Source organism: Beta vulgaris, chromosome 3 (genome assembly GCF_026745355.1).
Source record: "Beta vulgaris subsp. vulgaris cultivar EL10 chromosome 3, EL10.2, whole genome shotgun sequence".
In the NCBI taxonomy this organism is placed as follows: Eukaryota; Viridiplantae; Streptophyta; class Magnoliopsida; order Caryophyllales; family Amaranthaceae; genus Beta; species Beta vulgaris.
The window spans coordinates 199,063-217,791 of NC_079204.1; the positions used below are offsets into that span (position 1 = coordinate 199,063).

An 18,729-nucleotide genomic window follows, 5' to 3' on the forward strand; every position below is an offset into this window, starting at 1 on the left:
TCAAAAAAAATTCAACGGACCCGATCCGAAAATCCGGTGATCCGAAAATTTCGGATCGGATTCGGATCACAATTTCCCCAATCCGAAATTTTCGGATCCGATCCGATCCGATATCCGACATTGAACACCCCTAGGTACGATGCGGGTGTAGGTACCCATGCGGGTGATGGGGCGGGGATGAGCATAAATAATTACTTGATGGGGACATTGAACACCCCTAGGTACGATGCGGGTGTAGGTACCCATGCGGGTGTAGGTACCCATGCGGGTGATGGGGCGGGGATGAGCATAAATAATTACTTGATGGGGGTGGCGGGGATGGGTCTGGAATTTTCTCCCGCAATGGGCGGTGGGGCGGGGATTGGGATTGAAATTTTATACGGGTGCGGGTGTGAAGGTACCATCCTCCGCACCCGCCCTGCCCTATTGCCACATTAATCAACGATATAATTTTCAGAGATAGAAATTTTACCAACAAAAATTGAGTGGCGATAGGGCCCAGGATGGCACATATAAAACGATGGCTGGCAATTGGCATCCACAAAACCACAACAAAGTGAAGGACAATGGACATGAAACACGACATCCATAATATACATAATGGTCCTTCTTCTCTCACCTATGAAGTATGAATTATGATACTTATCCAATACAATAATGAAAACACACTATAAACAGGTTCCATTTTAAAACCTACTCCCTAGCCATGTCACATTCTTACACCTACAGTCCTACATCTAAAAATTCAAGTTAAAGTACGTTAATTTGTTTTTTGTGGGTGTGAATGGAGTGAAAAAACGAAATAATGTAAATGAAATTCGATTTTATATTTTGAGTATTATTTTTATAAGATTTTACATAGAATTTCATTGGTAGTTTTTTTTTATCTAAAACTTAGAAAAATGAGTTTTTTAGAATATTAGACAAGTCAAGTACAAATTTTATTATAAACTTTATACTTCATTCGTTCTATTTTAAATGAAACATTGGGGAAACGATACTATTCATTGATCAATTTCGACTCAAACTTTTCGCCATTATATAGAGAAAAAACATAGTTAAGTGAAATCTTGTTAGATTCGTCTTGATGCATACTATTAACTTATAACTTTGTATATATTTTTAACGTGCACACAACTAAAAGATATTAATGATTAAAGAAGCGCATTGGATTGCGTGAAAAAAACAAACATTTCATTTAAAATAGAACAAAGAAAGTATACATTATGAGCATGTACGTTAAGTAGCATAATTGGAGAGCTTCAAATGAGCAAATGACAAGAAAATTTTGGGCTTACCATGCATCTTATTGATGTATTCATTATTTTCTATGTCATCAATTGACTGATTATGGGTAATTGTTTTTAAAATTCTACTCCCTCCATTTCCTATTCTTATTTTCCGTTTAAGTTCATTTTGACTTCTTACTTTTACTCTATTCCCTATTTAGTGAAGCCGTGATGGTTTGCTTCTATTCCAAACAACAAGTAAATATAAATCAATAGTAACTATTGTTAATTATTATTTCATTATATGTAATAATACGTGTGAAGTTAGACCCGGTGTTCATATACTATTACAGATTTTTTACATACTAAATATTGATCGAAATTTACTTTTGATCTATCATTCCTCAGGCATTACTCCGCTTATATGGCGAACCCATATAATTTAAACTCCTCTAACAACCATATAAGTTAGATTTGATGTATGTGAAAGTATAGAACCTTATTAGGATCTAATGAATAATGCATAGCCAATTACTATACATATGCCATATAACACAATTTTTCTTACCATCACTCCACAAAACTCTAATGCTCAATTTTATAGAATCATTGCCAACACAAAGTATTAAACCAGCAACATCAAATATGGTTAAAAGAAACTCTAAGGACAATTGTTCCTTTTGTTTCGATTTGTTTTCATGGTTGCTTTTTAGTTACACATTACAGGAAATTAATATCTTAAAGTACACATTTATACGAATCTAATAAAAAGACACATGACTATTGGTGATAGTAATGGTTAAAGTTTTTGCAACATGATCAAAACATTCTGTTTATGAAGATAAGATAGAATCGTGAATAGAATGATTTTTGTAGTGAAGGAGTATCTTTTTAAATGGATTTTCATAACAAAGAAAATATGAATTTTCTAAGCTTTAACAAAATCGTACTACATATTAGAAATATGAAAATAGGCATATTCTTTTTAAAGTGGTCTTTTTAGAAGCATCATCCATTCAAGTACCTTCAATCAGTGAGCTTGACAGGGACAAAAATTGGACCTCTTTGTTGTCTCAAACTCATGTATAGACAACAAATTTTTGTTTTGCAATAAGAAAATGATAATATCTATATAAATATATTAAAAAATGTGTGAAAGAAAGCTATGTGCCACATGGTACTCTCTTCAAATTTCTAATGCAACTACTTTTAAGAAAATGTGTAAGTGTAAGGTATCAAACACGCGACCTTTAAAATGAAAAGCAAGAGCATAACCATCAATACACTGTGACTTTGTTGTTTAATGTTCGAAATAAAATATGACGAAGTCTTGTAATAATTATAATTACTTGAAAAGACTTACTCCCTCTGTATTTTTTTATCTTTCTCACTTAGAATCTTGACACTATTCACAAGTAGAGAGAATCTTTTAGATTTTTCTCGATATATAAGAAAAAATATAGTCATGTGGGGTCTTGTTTGATTCGTCTCAATGAGTACTTTATTAATATTCAATTATTATAATTTTTACTAATATGTAATGAAAGATATTTAACGTAGAATAAGTGCATTGGCAAACGTGCAAAGTCAAAGTAGGAAAGATAAAAAAAAAATACAGAGGGAGTAACTTACAAGAGAAAATTGATGACATATTTTTTTTACCACAATTTCTTTTAAGGTATTGTTTTCCAACTCAAGCATTTCAATTTTTTTTTTACTTATCACATCGTGACGTGAAATTTTCAATTTTTTAATGAAAAAAAAGTAGCAAAATAAATTATGAAAATTTTAAAAAATAGCACATTTATCTATTGTAACTAACTCGGGACATCGTCTAGGTAAAAAAAATTAATTGTTTATTAATTTAGGGAACCGTGTGGTGAATGCAATAGCAACTTCAATGGTAAGTAAAATAGAGTTTGGCTTAAAGTGCCACCTAGATTTATCTAGCTAAACTATACTTTAAGCCAAAACACCTCCAATGGTTTAGCCAAACTCCATTTAGCTTGAGTAGGTTCCACTTGTCATTCATCTTTTGTATTTTATTTTTGACACAATACTGACTCTCCACAATATCAACATGGCCCCACATCTTTTGCTTGGGCAAATTAGCTAACTTCATCCAAGTTGTTAAGCAAAAAAAAATTCAACAACCTACTCCAATGGTTAAGCTAGTTGCTCCATATTTTTTTTAATTGCTAGCAAGTCCTTCACCCCAACCATTGAAGTTGCTCTTACATAAACTAATACTCTCTCTATTCTATTTTATTATTTTTTTTAGAATTTTTTCAACAGATAAACAAATCAAACTAGATAGAACAAGAGAGAACAGAAGGACAACAAAGTAATGAGCTGTAAGAAAATTTTGTCACGTGTTTCTTTTAATTGAAAAAAAAGCTTTTCTTTATCTATACCTTTAAAGGGTCGCCTATTTTATGCTAAATCACAATAACCTCAAGGACAAATTCCCCTCTTTACTGTATGTCTTCTTTGGGCTATAAGGAATGGGCCTTGTAATGGAACATCAACTATCCAAGATATGGCCTGCTGTTTTTCGATTCTTACATAATAGTTTTTCCTACGTTTTGAATTAAATACAACAAAAATATATTTTATTTCTCACAAATAATACCTCTTTGTTACATTTAATTTGAAATGGAGAAAGTACAATGCTTCCTTAAGAAAGAGGGGATTAGCTTGTCCTTGCACTATTATATAATTGAAGTATATGAAACCCTTTAATTATAAATCACGTTTTTATAATCTTCCATGCAAGGCTAATTGATTAGATCTGCAAGAGGAGTTAGTTTAGTAGTATCCAACAATGTAAAAAATAACTATTTCGAGATATCTCAAGCAATAGCCAATGGGTAATACTCGATTCCCATTGCTTCGATACAATTTAGCGTGATCAAATCCTCACTAAATAAGGGATGTCGATACTTACATCACCTCCAAATCATCCTAAACCAATGTGTCATTTAAGCACATATCTGATATACGCTCGAACTATCCAAATAAACACCATCTATAAAAACTTGTTCACCAAAAAGAGCGGCCTCAAAACAAATATGCTAATACCAATCAAACCCAATACATACCGTCAAAAGGCCACACGAACCATAAGCATATTATGGCTTAAGCACATGCGATAATCACAACTCATAATGGGCATCCTTAGGCTACATTGCTTGCCACAAATGCAACCAGAGATTAGCCATGTAACCAAATCTAATGAATGTCAGGCTGTTGATAAATAGGATTAGGATGGATAATTCTACTTCAGTAAATAAAAGGAAATGATTGGTCTTAGGAGAATTTACGAACTGTGGAGCTTACAAGATTCCTCGTCAAATTGCAAAAGGAATCTGAGAATTCTATCCCAATGAAGAATAGAGAAACGAAAGATGAATTGGGTGGAAAAATAGAATGAAAATAAAACAAACCCCAAAACAAATTTGGGAGAAGAAAAAAATCAAGATATTCAAAAGTGAACAACTAAGGCTATGTTCAGTTCACCTGAAATTTTCTGATCTGAAGTTATCTGATCTGATCTGATCTGAACTTATTTTTTCTGATCTGATCTGATCTGATCTGAACTTATTTTTCAACAAGATCTTATCTTTTATAAAATATATTATTACTATTATATTATTACTTTGTAAATCATTATTATGCAATACATTATAAGATCTTCTTTATAGTGTTACTATTATTATCATTTTATTTCTATTACAACTTTTATACAACTTTTATTATTAATAATAATTATTATTATTATCATTATTATAAGAACAACAATAATAATTATAATCATAATTATTATTATTACTAAAAAAATTATATAACTCAAGTCATTATTTTATAAGAGCACTTATACAATGTTTCACACTTTCCCTTAAAAAAAGTTTCACACTTGAGAAGTCGGCAAACTGAACTCTTTTTTTTCCATATAAAATAGAACAAGATATACAAACAACTATGACTTGAGCAAAAAATAAATAAATATCGTGCAACTTCAAATAGCTAGAGAGATTTGAATTCGGTAGAAGAGGTATACCGAATCTAAATTTATAATTTGTATTCACACTTAGCTTATTTTGAAATGTAATCCGAATTAGTAGTTTCGTTGTCATGAATTTGAGATATCATATTTTATATATTTCTTATTTTTGCGTCAATCTTATGTTCTTAACATGTGGCTTTTAATTTTCTATTATTTAATACAACAAAATAACTTAATATAATAATACAATGACATTTATAATGGTAACAACAAGATTAATAATAATTACCAATATTAATAATTAATAAGTACAACAACAACAACAATAATAATTCTTTTGAACAAATGTACTAGTAAATAATAATACCCCTTTGTATTTTTTTATCTTGTCACTTAGAATCTTGACACTATTCACAATTGAGATAATCTTTTAGATTTTTCTCAATATATAAGAAAAAATATAGTCATGTGGGGTCTTGTTTGATTCGTCTCAATGAGTACTTTATTAATATTCAATTATTATAATTTTTTTTAATATGTAGTGAAAGATATTTAATAATAATAAGTTTTTAAATATAAGCATGATATGATCTGAACTGATCTGATCTGATCTGATCTGGTCTGATCTGATCTGATCTGATCTGATCTGAACTTATTTTTTCTAATCTGATCTGATCTGATCTGATTAGATCTGAAATAAGCAAAAATAAGGTGAACTGAACATAGCCTAATTGGGTTCCATCGCATTACACCATAATCCCAACATATTTTTATCTGGGTAAAATTATAAATGAGACTATCCCAATGTAATTAATTGTGAAAGTAGGAGTCATTGTTTTATTGGAATCATCTACGAACATGCAATCATTGAACTCACTTTATACAGATTATCGCAAATAAATTTCCCAAACGAGCTCGAACCCATAACTGAACTCGAGCTCGAGCCTCAGCTCATGCGATAAGCACCCCTAAATGGGACCAAAGATGGCACAAGTCAAGTTGGCCCGACACGATCTAACAAATAAAAAACATAGCACTAAGCAAGCAAGATATAACACAATATTTTACGTATCAGCCCGTGATATGTGCTTGCACCACATTTTTGGATGAGAAAGCACAGGACACAAGGCATGAACAAAGAAAACGACCGTCCAAAGTCGCACCATGACAGTGTTGTGCCTCAGTTGTTTCCTAGCCAAGCCTCTGGCACAAGCATGGCTTGGCACAACGACATAACTAATCACGATAGATTAATTTTGAGATGGTCTGACAGAACTTGTTCATGTCACAGAGATTTGAATGACTAAAAAAGAACACACAATAATACAACATCTACTTCAGGATGTAAGATTTACCCTCTCGTGCAAACTTGAGCACCAACATAAACTACTAATACAGCATCAATAAAGCAGATGTAAAGTTGACCTGAAAAAAAAAATAATCTAAAGAAACAGATGATGAAAACTACAAGTGCTGAAAGATTGTTATTGTCATCAATAACCACTAAATTAGATTTCAAAATCAAGTATTAATTTAAGCTGTAACTTAGAAAAAAAAAAAAAAGAGGCTACTCTAATTAAAAAAGAATCTGATGTCTGCTTACAGAAAAGAAAAGGAAAAGCTTCTAACATAATAACATCTTAAACCCAATATAAACTATTCAATTAGGCAGTCTGAACACTCCTTTCCTTGTGATAAAAGGATTCTCTAAGAATGGACATCCTTCTCCTCTAAAAAGCCACTTTGACCAAATGAACAATAAATCAAATACTATCAACACTATTGCACAATGCATATCACTATTCTATTCCTCTTTCATTTTCTTTCAAAACTTTGTGTTGGTTTTGTATTTCATCTCTGAGTCAGCTCAGATAACCTAAACACAGACGCTACTCCGATTACAGTAGATGTCCACCCAAAAAGAAAATTCCTTTCCGGAAAAGTTAAAAAAGTTCGGTGTGCAACGAAAAAAAGCAATCGGAACTTTTCGATAACACTATCGTTCCTTCACTCATCTTCTTAAGCTAGACAGTGACCTCTATACCTAAAAAAATTAAACAGCAGTGTAATAATATTACTTTCCCACTTCTCATAAAAGTGATTCCTTTCCATGTCCCACTTCTATCACCTTTCAAATATTCCCTCCTCAAATACAAATATGATGCCACCTATTCTTTCATAGAGTTGCACACCTGCATCTTAAAAGCTTATTGTGGGGGGTTTCAGCATCTTCCTCTCTTCCTACAAGATGGTTCCAGAAATAGAGGTATGGCTGAATACTAAGAATTTAGGAATGGCATAGATTCTGATTATTTTTCTATGAGTTTTTGTGTTAGACACTTACATACATCAAATACCCTTCTAAGTTTTTTTCAGTTTTCCTGCCAAAAAAATGCAGAGACCTCGAATCACCGAGATACATGTCCGCATGGACTGCAACGGCTGTGTGCAGAAGATCAAAAAGGCACTCAATGGCATTAATGGTAAGTAATCACAAAAAGTTTATTGTTTCTTTTTTTTCCTTATTAAAAATAAAAACCTATTAATTAGCACCAGTTTCATCAAATTTGTTGCTTACCTGCAGGGATATATGATCTTTACATCGACTTTCCGCAGCAGAAGTTAACAATAATTGGATGGGCAGATCCTGAAAGAATCATCAAAGCCATAAAGAAAGTCAGGAAAATTGCTACCATATGTTCTCATACAGAAGCACCAGACCCAAATTCACAGCCAACAGAGCCACCACCACCAGATGGCGCAGCAGCCCCATCATCAGATGGAGGGGTACCACCACCAGAAGGAGGTCCACCTCAAGATGGAGGAAACCCTCAGCAAGCAGAACCTCCAAGATCAGAAGAAGCACCTCCTCCTCCACCACAAGAGCCACCAGCAGATCAACCCCCACAACCACAACCACAACCACAACCACCTGAAACTTCACAGCCACAAAGTACACAACCTGAGTCGAACCCTCCACCTGAACCTCAACAAAGCCAGCCAACAGATAATTACAAACCTAAGGATGTGGAGGAAGTTCACGTAGTATACCACCATCCGCCTGAATACAGTCACAGATATGGTTATAGCAATGAATACAGACCTAGATACAGTCATGGCTATGGACACTGGAGCAGCCATCAAGAACCTAGTTATAGACACGAGAGACCTCAACCTATTTATCATGAGCCACCCCCTCAAATTGTATATCATGAGCGTCCTAGGCCCATCTATCATGAACCACCACCTCGAACTGTATATCATGAGACACCGCCTCATGGTGATTATCATGAAACACGACCACATCCTGTTTATCATGAGCCACCACCTCGACCCATTTATCATGAACCGCCGTCCAGACCTGGTTATCATGAACCCTCGTCTCAACCAAGTTACGCGACTCACAGTTACAACATGTACAGGCCATCACCTTCCATCACGGAATACCAATATGTACAATCATCACCGCAGTACCCAACTTATGGTATGATGGACCACTACAACATGGATCCATATCGGAATGGTAGTGCTAGTAATGGGAACGTTGCCTCTATCTTCAGTGATGAAAATCCAAATGCATGTACAATTGTATAGGTACAAAATTTTCATTGCCAATGGAAAATCCATTTTTTTTTGTCCTTCCATGTTGCTTGGTTGGAAAGTAACGGGCCATAGCAGACATTACGTGGCAGTACTGTACACATACAAGCCAATGAAAGTGCTGTGACCAGAATGAGATTCTTGCTTGTGGCTAGAGAAGAATCGATGCCAAAAAGCTGCCTTTTCCAGGGGGCTAATATACTACCCTATCAAACAAATATATAAAACTAATCTATATGCACATTTATATGTTTGCTCAGGTTTTCATAGAAAGATCCTATCTAGTTCAATATCATCATAAAAAAAAGTCTTCCTTACAGAATCAAAATTGTTTCCACTATAAAAGCTCTTAAGCATGATCAAAATGTATAAATTTCATGATATATTTCACAATTCTGTGCACTAAATGCCTTTAACAGGATTGCAAAACACAAGAAATTCCTACCATATAATTTAATGTTCCAAAATTCTCACATGTTCGACATCCTTCTATTCATCCTTATTTTATCACCCTCCCCATGATAAGCTTTACAGTGAACTGAAGGTTAATGGACAACTCTATTTCACTAATTAAGATAATTAAATAAGCAGAGACACTCCTAACATACCAGCAACATATCTCACCAAGGCACCAAGTTGCTTTAATTATACCATATCTACCAGTACAGGCATATATGCAGTCGAAAAGAAAACCTTCCTACTTCCTCTATAACAGAAAAAATGCAACAATTGAATATTTAATACCTCACAAATAATACCCAATCGTTGCCTTCTTTCTGTTATGGAGGAAGTATTAGTAATTAGTATAGCTTTTTATCAAATACCGATCAATACAAGTAACCTCCAAAGCATTCCATCAATTACCAGGCATGAATTGTCGATACAGGCCATAAAACCAGAAAGGGTACAGTAGCAAATTATTTGTTTCAAAACTTCGCTTCTCCTACCACCTTGCACTCCTTTCAGCCTCAGCCAATCAGTGTTACCCATGGGAGGAGAGGGGCTAAACGTAATGATTAAAAAAAATATGCCAGCCAAATCACAAGCAAATCTTTGGTATGCCATGACAAATTGAAAATAAATATCAATAAATGATGCCAAGGGTAGCTATAGTTGGCCCTGTAGCATTAACTAGCTCCATAACAGAGCTTAAGCAGCTTATAAGGTTTCAAGGACAGACCACCTACAGTATATAAGACTCGGTAGATCAGGGACTTTCCCATCTGCCAGCCATGTAAACTGGAACCTTAGAGCCATAAGCATCTTGTTGTAAGTCATTTCATTTTGGTACTTTCAGAAGATAAGTTAGAGATTGTTTGAATAAATAGATAAAGTAGAACAAGAAAATATATTATGCAGATACTGGATAGATGATATCGTAAGGATGATATATATGTTAAATAATGTAACAAAATTTTTACACCGAGAATTCTAATTTTCATACAATGGAAAAGATATTGGACGCAAAAATTGGCAGCTGCGCAATGATAGAAAGCGACATACAGCTCTGTTGACATGTAACAAGATTCGTAGAGATCATGGTAACCAGATGAAGGAGAAGCCAGATCTAGCCATCAGGAAGGAACATAGATTGTAAACAAATCAGGTCGTCCACTGATATTAACATGCATTGTGCTGCAAAACAAACATAGTCCGTCATTATGGCATAGCAAGCGCATGTGACCTTCGTCAAAAGAGTAAAAATAGGAATAGTTCATATAGTGGACTTCAAAAGGATACAACCACTTTGCAACTATGCAAACAGATATGAAAGTCATCCCAAAATTACATGGATCAGCATCCAGTTAGTAATATAAAGTGTTTAACTAGCCCAACCAGCAAGACATTTAAATCACACATTAAATCACCATAATTGCATGGTCTATTCTGTCAAGCACCTTCTGATTAACCTAGGGAGAAAATGTCTTTTTTTCTAAGCCTACACCACCACAAACAAAAAGAGCTATCACCTCTTAAACGTTCCTTTCGAATCCTTTCCACAAATTCCTTCCACAAGACTGGTGCAAGAAGGTCCAATTGTAGTGGAGCAAAAGTCTGAAGAGGTACTTACCATTAAGAAAATTAGAAGCTACTTCTGATAATTATATTACATGGGGATAGGTTTAATGCAAAAACTTGTTCAATTGCTTTGACCGAACCGAATTTATGCAGCAAAACAGATCTTCAGAGTGATGGAAATAAATTTTTTTTACATTGAAACCACTCCTGCAGAAACACCTAGTTACACATTCATGCTCATTTGAACAAGCAGTTACAAGCATGTCCATCAGTTTGTAATGAACATTCGACATATCAGATTCAAGACACCAGCCAGGGACCAATTTCTGTAAAGAATCGAAGAGAGGGAGAGTGAAGGAAACATAAAACACTAGCCCACAAATACATCAGTTGCTTCGACAAATACAGACACAGCCTTATAGATGCCAATAAAAAATACAGGAGAGGAGATATAACCTCATCAACTAATCGTCATTGTCATCACTACTAGTTGCGGATTCATCATCTTCTTGACCAAAAAATACTTCATCGATGCCTTCATCTTCATCTTCACTTTCAACTAAATCATTATCAGATAGCGGAGGCTGACTCTTCAACTGGGTACCTTTGTCAATCTATCACAGGATACATACAAGTCATAAGGTACTGAGAGGAAAAATGAAGCTGTGGAAGAACATTACATTACAAACCTGCGCAGTCACAAGCTGTAAACGACCAGATAACTGCAACAAACACTGGGTAGCTGACCCCTTTGATTTAGCAACCTAGAAAAAATAAGTAATTTAGCCATGATGCAAAGAAAAAGGAAAAGCAAATGTCACACCAACTACTATTTCAGTGATCAACACCACCTAATTTCTTTCTACATATTGTGACAAATTGATGATATCAGCTCAAGAAATCATGTATTATTGGAGCTTTGGTTTGTCTTGGACTCTGAAAGGAGCAATTCGATTTTCAGCTGTGATTCAGAGAAAATTTGGTTTTCACTTCAGTAATGCAAATCGTCATGTCATCAGTCTCATCACACATCCAAAAAGACCTTACATATGATTAGATTGTTTGCAACAGTAGCTGTGGAGTACTGGAGTATCACATATGAGCATCCAATTACCTAAACTATATAGCTTCGATCCTCATATACTAAATCTATGCACTTGGCTTTTTATAGAAATAAGAGGGCGTTTGGTATAATCAACGTAAACGGAATGGAAAGGATTTGGATAAGGAGGGGAAATGGAAATAATAACCGTTACCTTTAATAGTTGTTTGGTATCCTAGTGGAATGGAAACAATTGAGAGGTTTATAATTGAGGAAGGAAACGTGATTTGTTTCCACTAGTTTGATAAGGGTAACAAATGTTTGTTTCCCTCCGGAAACGGTATTTGTTACTTAACACTCATACCAAACAATTAGAAATGGAAATGCTTATTTGAATCCGTTTCCTACATCAAGATTTTCCATACCAAACACCCTCTAAGACACTAAGAACACCTTTAGAAGCAATATAAAGAGAACAGAGTCTCAGGCTCTCAGCTTAAAAATATAAGGCTGGTTACATGTCAAGTCCAGAATAAAATGTAATATGTCAATGAAGAATCTAGGATCAAAATTACCTTATATAAAGATTGAATTGTAACATTCTCGGGTTCCTGAGACAAGATCTGATGACCATGATGCACCAATATACTATAAATCCATGGAAGAACGTATTTTCCACTGCAAACTCTATTCATAACAAAGAAAACCAATTAGTTCGCTGGTGAATATATACTTTATTACTTGTAAGCATCTATCCACAAGACCAAAAGGTTAAGAGTTAATCCTAATTTAAGCCTTATTGGTAGCTCATAAAAAATCATAAGCCGGTTACCATTTCTTAAAAAATAAGCTTCCACCTAATATGTTCACCAGACACCATATGAGTGAGCACCTAATAAAATGTCACACTTATAAAAAGCCCTTCTGGATATTAGATCTTAGTATACATCTAACAAGGCAATTGATTCATATAACTGTTCTCATTAATAAGACATGGGCAAGGTAAATTTTCTGGGGAAGCCAATAAATAGCTACTGCACCCATCATATTATGGTATGACCACTATAATGATAACAAGACATTGGAGCTTTTCTTTGTTTTCCATTTTTATTCTCTTCTCCGTTCTTTACAACCCTCCTTTTATTGGAGGTGGTGAAGAAAATACACTAGTTCAATGATCAATATTGGTGTCCCAGAAAGATCTATCATAAGGAAATTAAGTTTATGTATGGAAAACCCCATAAATCATATTCACATGGGGATTCAGTAAAACCTACCTCGACTGCCATATGTCAACCAATATATTTAATATCTTGAATGCACTGCTAGGGGGTATAGACAAGATTGCTGCCCTCATCTGCACAAATATAAAACAGAATCAAATGCTGAACAGATTAACAAGGACAACTCTCCAATTTCAAACATCCTTGGAGGATAGTATATGATATATGTGTAAGGATGTCAACCTTCTTCAGGGGCACCAGAGTTTCAAGATTAATATCCTTTAGTAAGCTGGAAGTTTTCATTGATTTGGATGTAGTACCATCCAAATCACTAATTATTCCAAGTGATTTAAGTCGATTCTCCATAGGGCATGACATAGCATCAAGTCCAGGGACATCAACATCATCTGTATATAGAAAAAAAAACATATGAAACAGCAATCATCTAAATACCACGGCATGTCATTTAGCAAATATACATATTCGGGGATTCTATACAGACATACAGTGCACGATAAGATAAACCACCACAGAGTTGCTTCAGGACCAGGCCTATGTTCAATAAACTTTGAACTCATCGGCTTTGATAAAAAAAAAAAAAAAAAAAAAAAAAAAAAACAGTGTATCTCAATTTTTGCCTCTTCAATGATCCTGCACATCAGTATTCTACTCCCTCCATCCCATTTTGATTGTCAAAATTTCCTATTTAGGAAGATGGTTGTCAAGTTTCCATTATTAAACAACAAAAACATTTAATGTGCCAATCAACTCAATTTTTATTGGTCAAAAATAATATAAAAAGTGGAAAACTAAACAATACATGATGTTCCCTTATTTAGTTTATATTCCCAAAGTATGACAACTAAAACGGGATAGAGAGAGTACTATCCACACACTAGGTAAACAAAAATCTAACCAACATATACAAGAGACCTAGTGATGAAAAAAAATAATGTAACAAGAATGTGACAAACAATCCATGTGCTTATAGTAGGTATGCTGACCCCATGACGTAGTAGGATATTTAAAATAAGAATTTTGGAATGCTTATAGTAGGTATGCATCCATATTTCAGATATACTTGATGCGGTTTTGGGCTTCTTAGACTATCTTCTAAATTTGTCGCCTCTAGTAATTCATTGGTTACTCAACGGTAACATATAAATGCACATAAGCTTAGCCTCATGAGCAGGAATGATGTGACCACAAACATAAAGGACGGTTGGTATGGATTAAAAATGTACCCAATTTCACAAACCTTAACCAAGAAAAATGAAACTCTAGCCCCAGCAATGAAATAAAAACATTCAAGAAACCCTCTCTTTCCAATCTCAAGCTGACACTCAATAAATCAATGATTCACATTAACTCCTTCATCTGAGAGCTGAAAAGATTATCGACAACAAGAGGGTAAAGTACATTACATTTCTTTAAAAATCCGTCAGCCAAAACAAAAAAATTCTACCTCTCATGTCAGTGGCTACTGCCTCATTATAGTCAGGTATGAAAATTTGAGCCTGCTTTGTTCTGTCGTGATCAAAAACCTTTGGCACCGGAAGCAATGCTCCTTCTGCATTGGCACGATCTAGCGCTGTTGCTGTTGGAAAGTAGACAAAAAAAATATCAACCATGGAAGATCAAAAAGACAAACTCCGTTAATATCAGAAGGAAATCGGAGCAGACTTCAGCCCTCTAAAGCCAAACAAAGAAGCTGCAAACTACTATTAGAGTATTGCATTTTACAGCTAAATGGTTCTGGAAAGCAAAAGCTTGCTAATGTAACAGCGGCAACAGGTAGAATCACAATCACAGGGACTCCCTGGTGGAGAGCCTCCTATACTGGTTGCCAATAGGCTCCAGCACCAGAAAATGGAAGAGAATAAAGTAAACAAAGACAAATAAAACAAGGAGGTTGAAGCTTTGCAAAAAAAACAGTTTTAAACATCGTAACGAACTATGTTATTGCATTTTAGCAAACCATAGAACTAACTAAGGGTGTTTACTTTGGTATACTTTGTGGAGCTCGGGAGGGATCTCTAATTCTGAATACTACAAATGCAAGGCACTGGTCACGACCATGAATTGGTCAATTTACAAAAACAAAACTCACAACCAAAGCAAACTTACCACCAGTTTGTACCTCCAGTTGTTTCTTAGTTTGGCGAGGGTGGCTAAATGGCAGAAGCAACCCATTCCTAGAAATATTTATCTGTGAATCCTCCCCATGATGAACCAGAATTTTCTCGAACGATGGTTTGATCAAGAAACCATGAGCAAGAAACACGGATGTTACGGAGGGCTCAGCTGAGCTTTGAATTTTCGCAGCATATATGGCAGCTGAAGTAGCTTTGTTGTTTTTGTCATAGGAATTCTCAATGAGTAAAGAAATCCTGGTAGGTTTTGCCCTCTGTAACTCCTCAATATCTTTCCCATACCAGAAGTAGCACACGCCCACCTCTGAAATGGACAAGATATAGAAACCTGCAACATTTGCAGCACTGTTGTCCATGTATCTACAGTCGAGATAAACAGAAGGATGTTCCATTGCAAGAACACAACTTGCAGATTTCTTCTTGCTCCCATCTACTCTCCAAACTGCAACATATCTCTCCCCCACAGCAGATGAGAAGACATACTTTCCATCTTCACTCAACGTCATACAACGGACAGCACCCTATACCATCAATGACAGAAATGTAACTATGCCAACAGAGCCAGTACTAAGAGCAATACTATCGTTTATTATTCAGAACAAAAATAATAGATAAAGTAAAGTAGAACATACAGGATGACCAGTACACTTCTGAATCTTCTTGTGATCTGAATTAAATATCTTCATTTGAGAAGCTGCAGTGGCTATTGTTTTCCCATCTAATTTAGAACAACATTGAACCAGAATATCAGCAGAAAAACTAAGAATCATATACCAGATTTTCCGGCAAAATGAAAATAAAAACTCTGCTGATAGGCAAAAACTATAAATACATCAAAGTTGCCAGAAAGATACATGGACATTTTGTTCTGGACCACTATGTCCAAGAAAAGGCAGCAAGATAACTGACTAGGAGAATTGTTAGTAAACTTTTAACACAAATCACCAGCAAAAATATATCATTAGCCACAACCAGGATAGCTGAAAGGCAATATTCTTTTCCCCAGAGTTTTGTTATCCTAGAGCAACTCAAAGTGAGTTTTATGAAATAAAATTTAGTGGGTACAGCTCAAGTGGTATTGCATCATCTTCTTTATCTCATAGATGGGTTCTCACAAGTCTCTTGGAGCCTAAACAAGGAAAGGACAACTAACTACTCTTGCTTTATTTTGCCTAAATTCCACCCTAATTTTCGAATTAGAAAGGAGGATACCCAGAAACTTTCTCTGGCTTTCCAACATCCATCGTATTCTCACATCCTTTGCTATCTTCTTTTCTATTGAGTGGGCAGATGAGGTGAAAAAGACTACTTCCATGGGGAGCATTTCACTTCTTCCTTATATGTTCTCATATAGGTTTATATTGTTATCTTCCAAAGGATGATATTTTAATAATGTACATACCGGGTGAAACACACATGCTGGACACCGCTTTAGTTGAAGCTTTGAAAGTACTTAACAAGTTTCCAGTAACTGGATCAACTTCACAAACCATTCCATCAGCACCAGAAGTAAATATGCAAGAACCTCGTGAAGCAAATGTGATAGCAGTGACACCCCTACACGAACGAGAAGACCATTTCAGCACACCGTTTTTTATTAGTTCCAACATTGTCTTCAAATTTTACAAACTTATAAAATGTTTGTCTTCTTCTTATATGCAATATATAATACACTCACACGATATCTTGTCAAAATTAATAATCTTAATGTCTTATTTCAAAATACACTCGCGATTCTTCCGCTCTTTCCATGCCATCCTCCAAGTTCTTGCAACAATAATACAAACACTTATAAGAGTTCACAGTTCAGCACTACTCACCCAGGATGACAATCATTAATTCTCCACTTCAATTGACCGGCCGAAACATCCAAAGCCATGACATCGCCACTACCTGTTCCCAACACTAACAATGAAGTACCCAACTTTCTTTTCTTCTGCAACAAACAAGACCCATCAAAATATCAACCACCCAATTCATTAAAACATTCGAAATGCGAAATAATCATTCTGAAAAAGTTCAAAAGAACCCTTAAGTAGCTCATTTAAACAATACCTTTCTATCAAAAGATACCCACTTCATACAAGTGTAATCAATTGAAAGATGTCCTCTTTTCTCTGGCTTATCAAACAAATTCGTCTCACCGGTTAATGCAATATCAGAAAATTCAGTCTGAAGCTGCCCTTTCACTGTATCCCATATCTGAAATTTCCCAAAAAATATTCAGTTTTAAGCATACCCTAAAACCCTACTAAAACCCTCACATATTCAAACATCTCATTTCAAACAAATTCCCATAAATAATTACTACATAAACACAAAAACAACTACTTTAAACATTATAAACCATTCAAAATTATAAAACAAATGAATTGATCTTTTACCTTAATCCTACCATCACCGGAAGTAATGGCAAAGAAATCAAGTGAAGGGCTAAAACAAGTTAAGATGTCTCTGATATTGGACGAACCCATCAATTAATTCTGAAGATTGTAATAAAACAAAGTTAAATTAAGCTAGTTATTCAGCCAAAATTATCACACAAGAAAAAGGTACTACTTCGTTTTACCTTTGAAGGTTTACAGAAGACAAAGCAAGTTTAGGGAGAGAGGGGTGGAAGGTGGGAGGCGGTAGAGAACGGCGGGTTTAAGAGCGGGCAACTTGAAATATACACTGAAGAATTTGTTAACCTCAACTGTGTTAATTTTATTTTCTTGGAACTTCTATTTGGTAGGAGTAAGTGGTAACTATGTAAAATGTTCACCAAAAAAAAATTACATAAAGTAATATTTTTCCTAAAATCTGAAGTATAATGTTACTTGTGGTTGTGGGCTTGTGGCACTTTTTAAAAAAAAAAAAAAAACAAATTACCCACAAAATTAAACAGTTCGTTGGTCGTAAAAAGACAGTTTTTTTATTTGGCATTAGATGACGATTCAAATCTAATATTAAGAAGAGAATGTGCTACAGCTTTGTTCTTTGGACTGGATTAATAAAAGTTTAGTTCAGACACATTCATTGCAGTTTAATTCAGTTTATTCTAGTTCAGTTTAGTTATTTTGCTCACACGATTTTCATTTAGTTTTGTTCAATAATTTCATTTCAGTTCACACAAATTTAATTCAGTTCGGTTCAGTCGAAATGAATATATCGAGGGTGATCATGTGTCGGGCCGGGACGGGCTTTGGCAAAAAAAAAAGTTTCCCATTTTGGGCCAAAGTCCGGTTTTTTGGGCTGTTACTAACGGGCTTTTCGGACCGAGCCAAAATTTGGCCTATTTTCCAAATTTAGGTTTCCCGTAGTCCAAATTTTTTTCCCCAAAAAACGAGTCGGGCCCGGTCGTCTGTCGAAAAAACGTGTTGAGAATCAGGTTGAGCTAATATTGAGCACCTCCAGAATAGAGCCTACCTGTCTCGATAGTGACTAGTTTAATCTATTCAGAGACCAGAGGGTCCAT

General features: G+C 34.9%; 2 protein-coding genes across 4 annotated transcripts; one reads left to right on the top strand and one right to left on the bottom strand.

Annotated features, from left to right (window-relative positions):
• Positions 1 to 7,350: 7,350 nt before the first annotated feature.
• Positions 7,351 to 9,088, top strand: LOC104887858 (extensin). 2 transcript variants are annotated; one of them, XM_010672618.3, is made up of 3 exons: positions 7,351 to 7,501; positions 7,612 to 7,718; positions 7,820 to 9,088. In XM_010672618.3, the coding sequence occupies exons 2-3, from the start codon at positions 7,628 to 7,630 to the stop codon at positions 8,827 to 8,829; spliced, it is 1,101 nt and encodes a 366-aa protein (XP_010670920.2). In that variant the 5' UTR covers positions 7,351 to 7,501; positions 7,612 to 7,627; the 3' UTR covers positions 8,830 to 9,088. The 2 variants fall into 2 exon arrangements, with proteins under 2 accessions (XP_010670920.2, XP_010670922.2); XM_010672620.4 differs by having other exon boundaries at positions 7,370 to 7,501; positions 7,634 to 7,718.
• A 1,081-nt stretch (positions 9,089 to 10,169) lies between these two features.
• Positions 10,170 to 18,002, bottom strand: LOC104887859 (uncharacterized). 2 transcript variants are annotated; one of them, XM_010672621.4, is made up of 14 exons: positions 17,842 to 18,002; positions 17,657 to 17,755; positions 17,328 to 17,474; positions 17,093 to 17,208; positions 16,675 to 16,829; positions 15,905 to 15,990; positions 15,247 to 15,793; positions 14,585 to 14,716; positions 13,363 to 13,526; positions 13,174 to 13,253; positions 12,472 to 12,583; positions 11,544 to 11,618; positions 11,311 to 11,468; positions 10,170 to 10,470 (listed from the first exon to the last, which is right to left on the bottom strand). In XM_010672621.4, the coding sequence occupies exons 2-13, from the start codon at positions 17,744 to 17,746 to the stop codon at positions 11,319 to 11,321; spliced, it is 1,854 nt and encodes a 617-aa protein (XP_010670923.2). In that variant the 5' UTR covers positions 17,747 to 17,755; positions 17,842 to 18,002; the 3' UTR covers positions 10,170 to 10,470; positions 11,311 to 11,318. The 2 variants fall into 2 exon arrangements, with proteins under 2 accessions (XP_010670923.2, XP_048496667.1); XM_048640710.2 differs by lacking the exon at positions 10,170 to 10,470 and adding an exon at positions 10,926 to 11,180.
• Positions 18,003 to 18,729: the final 727 nt, after the last annotated feature.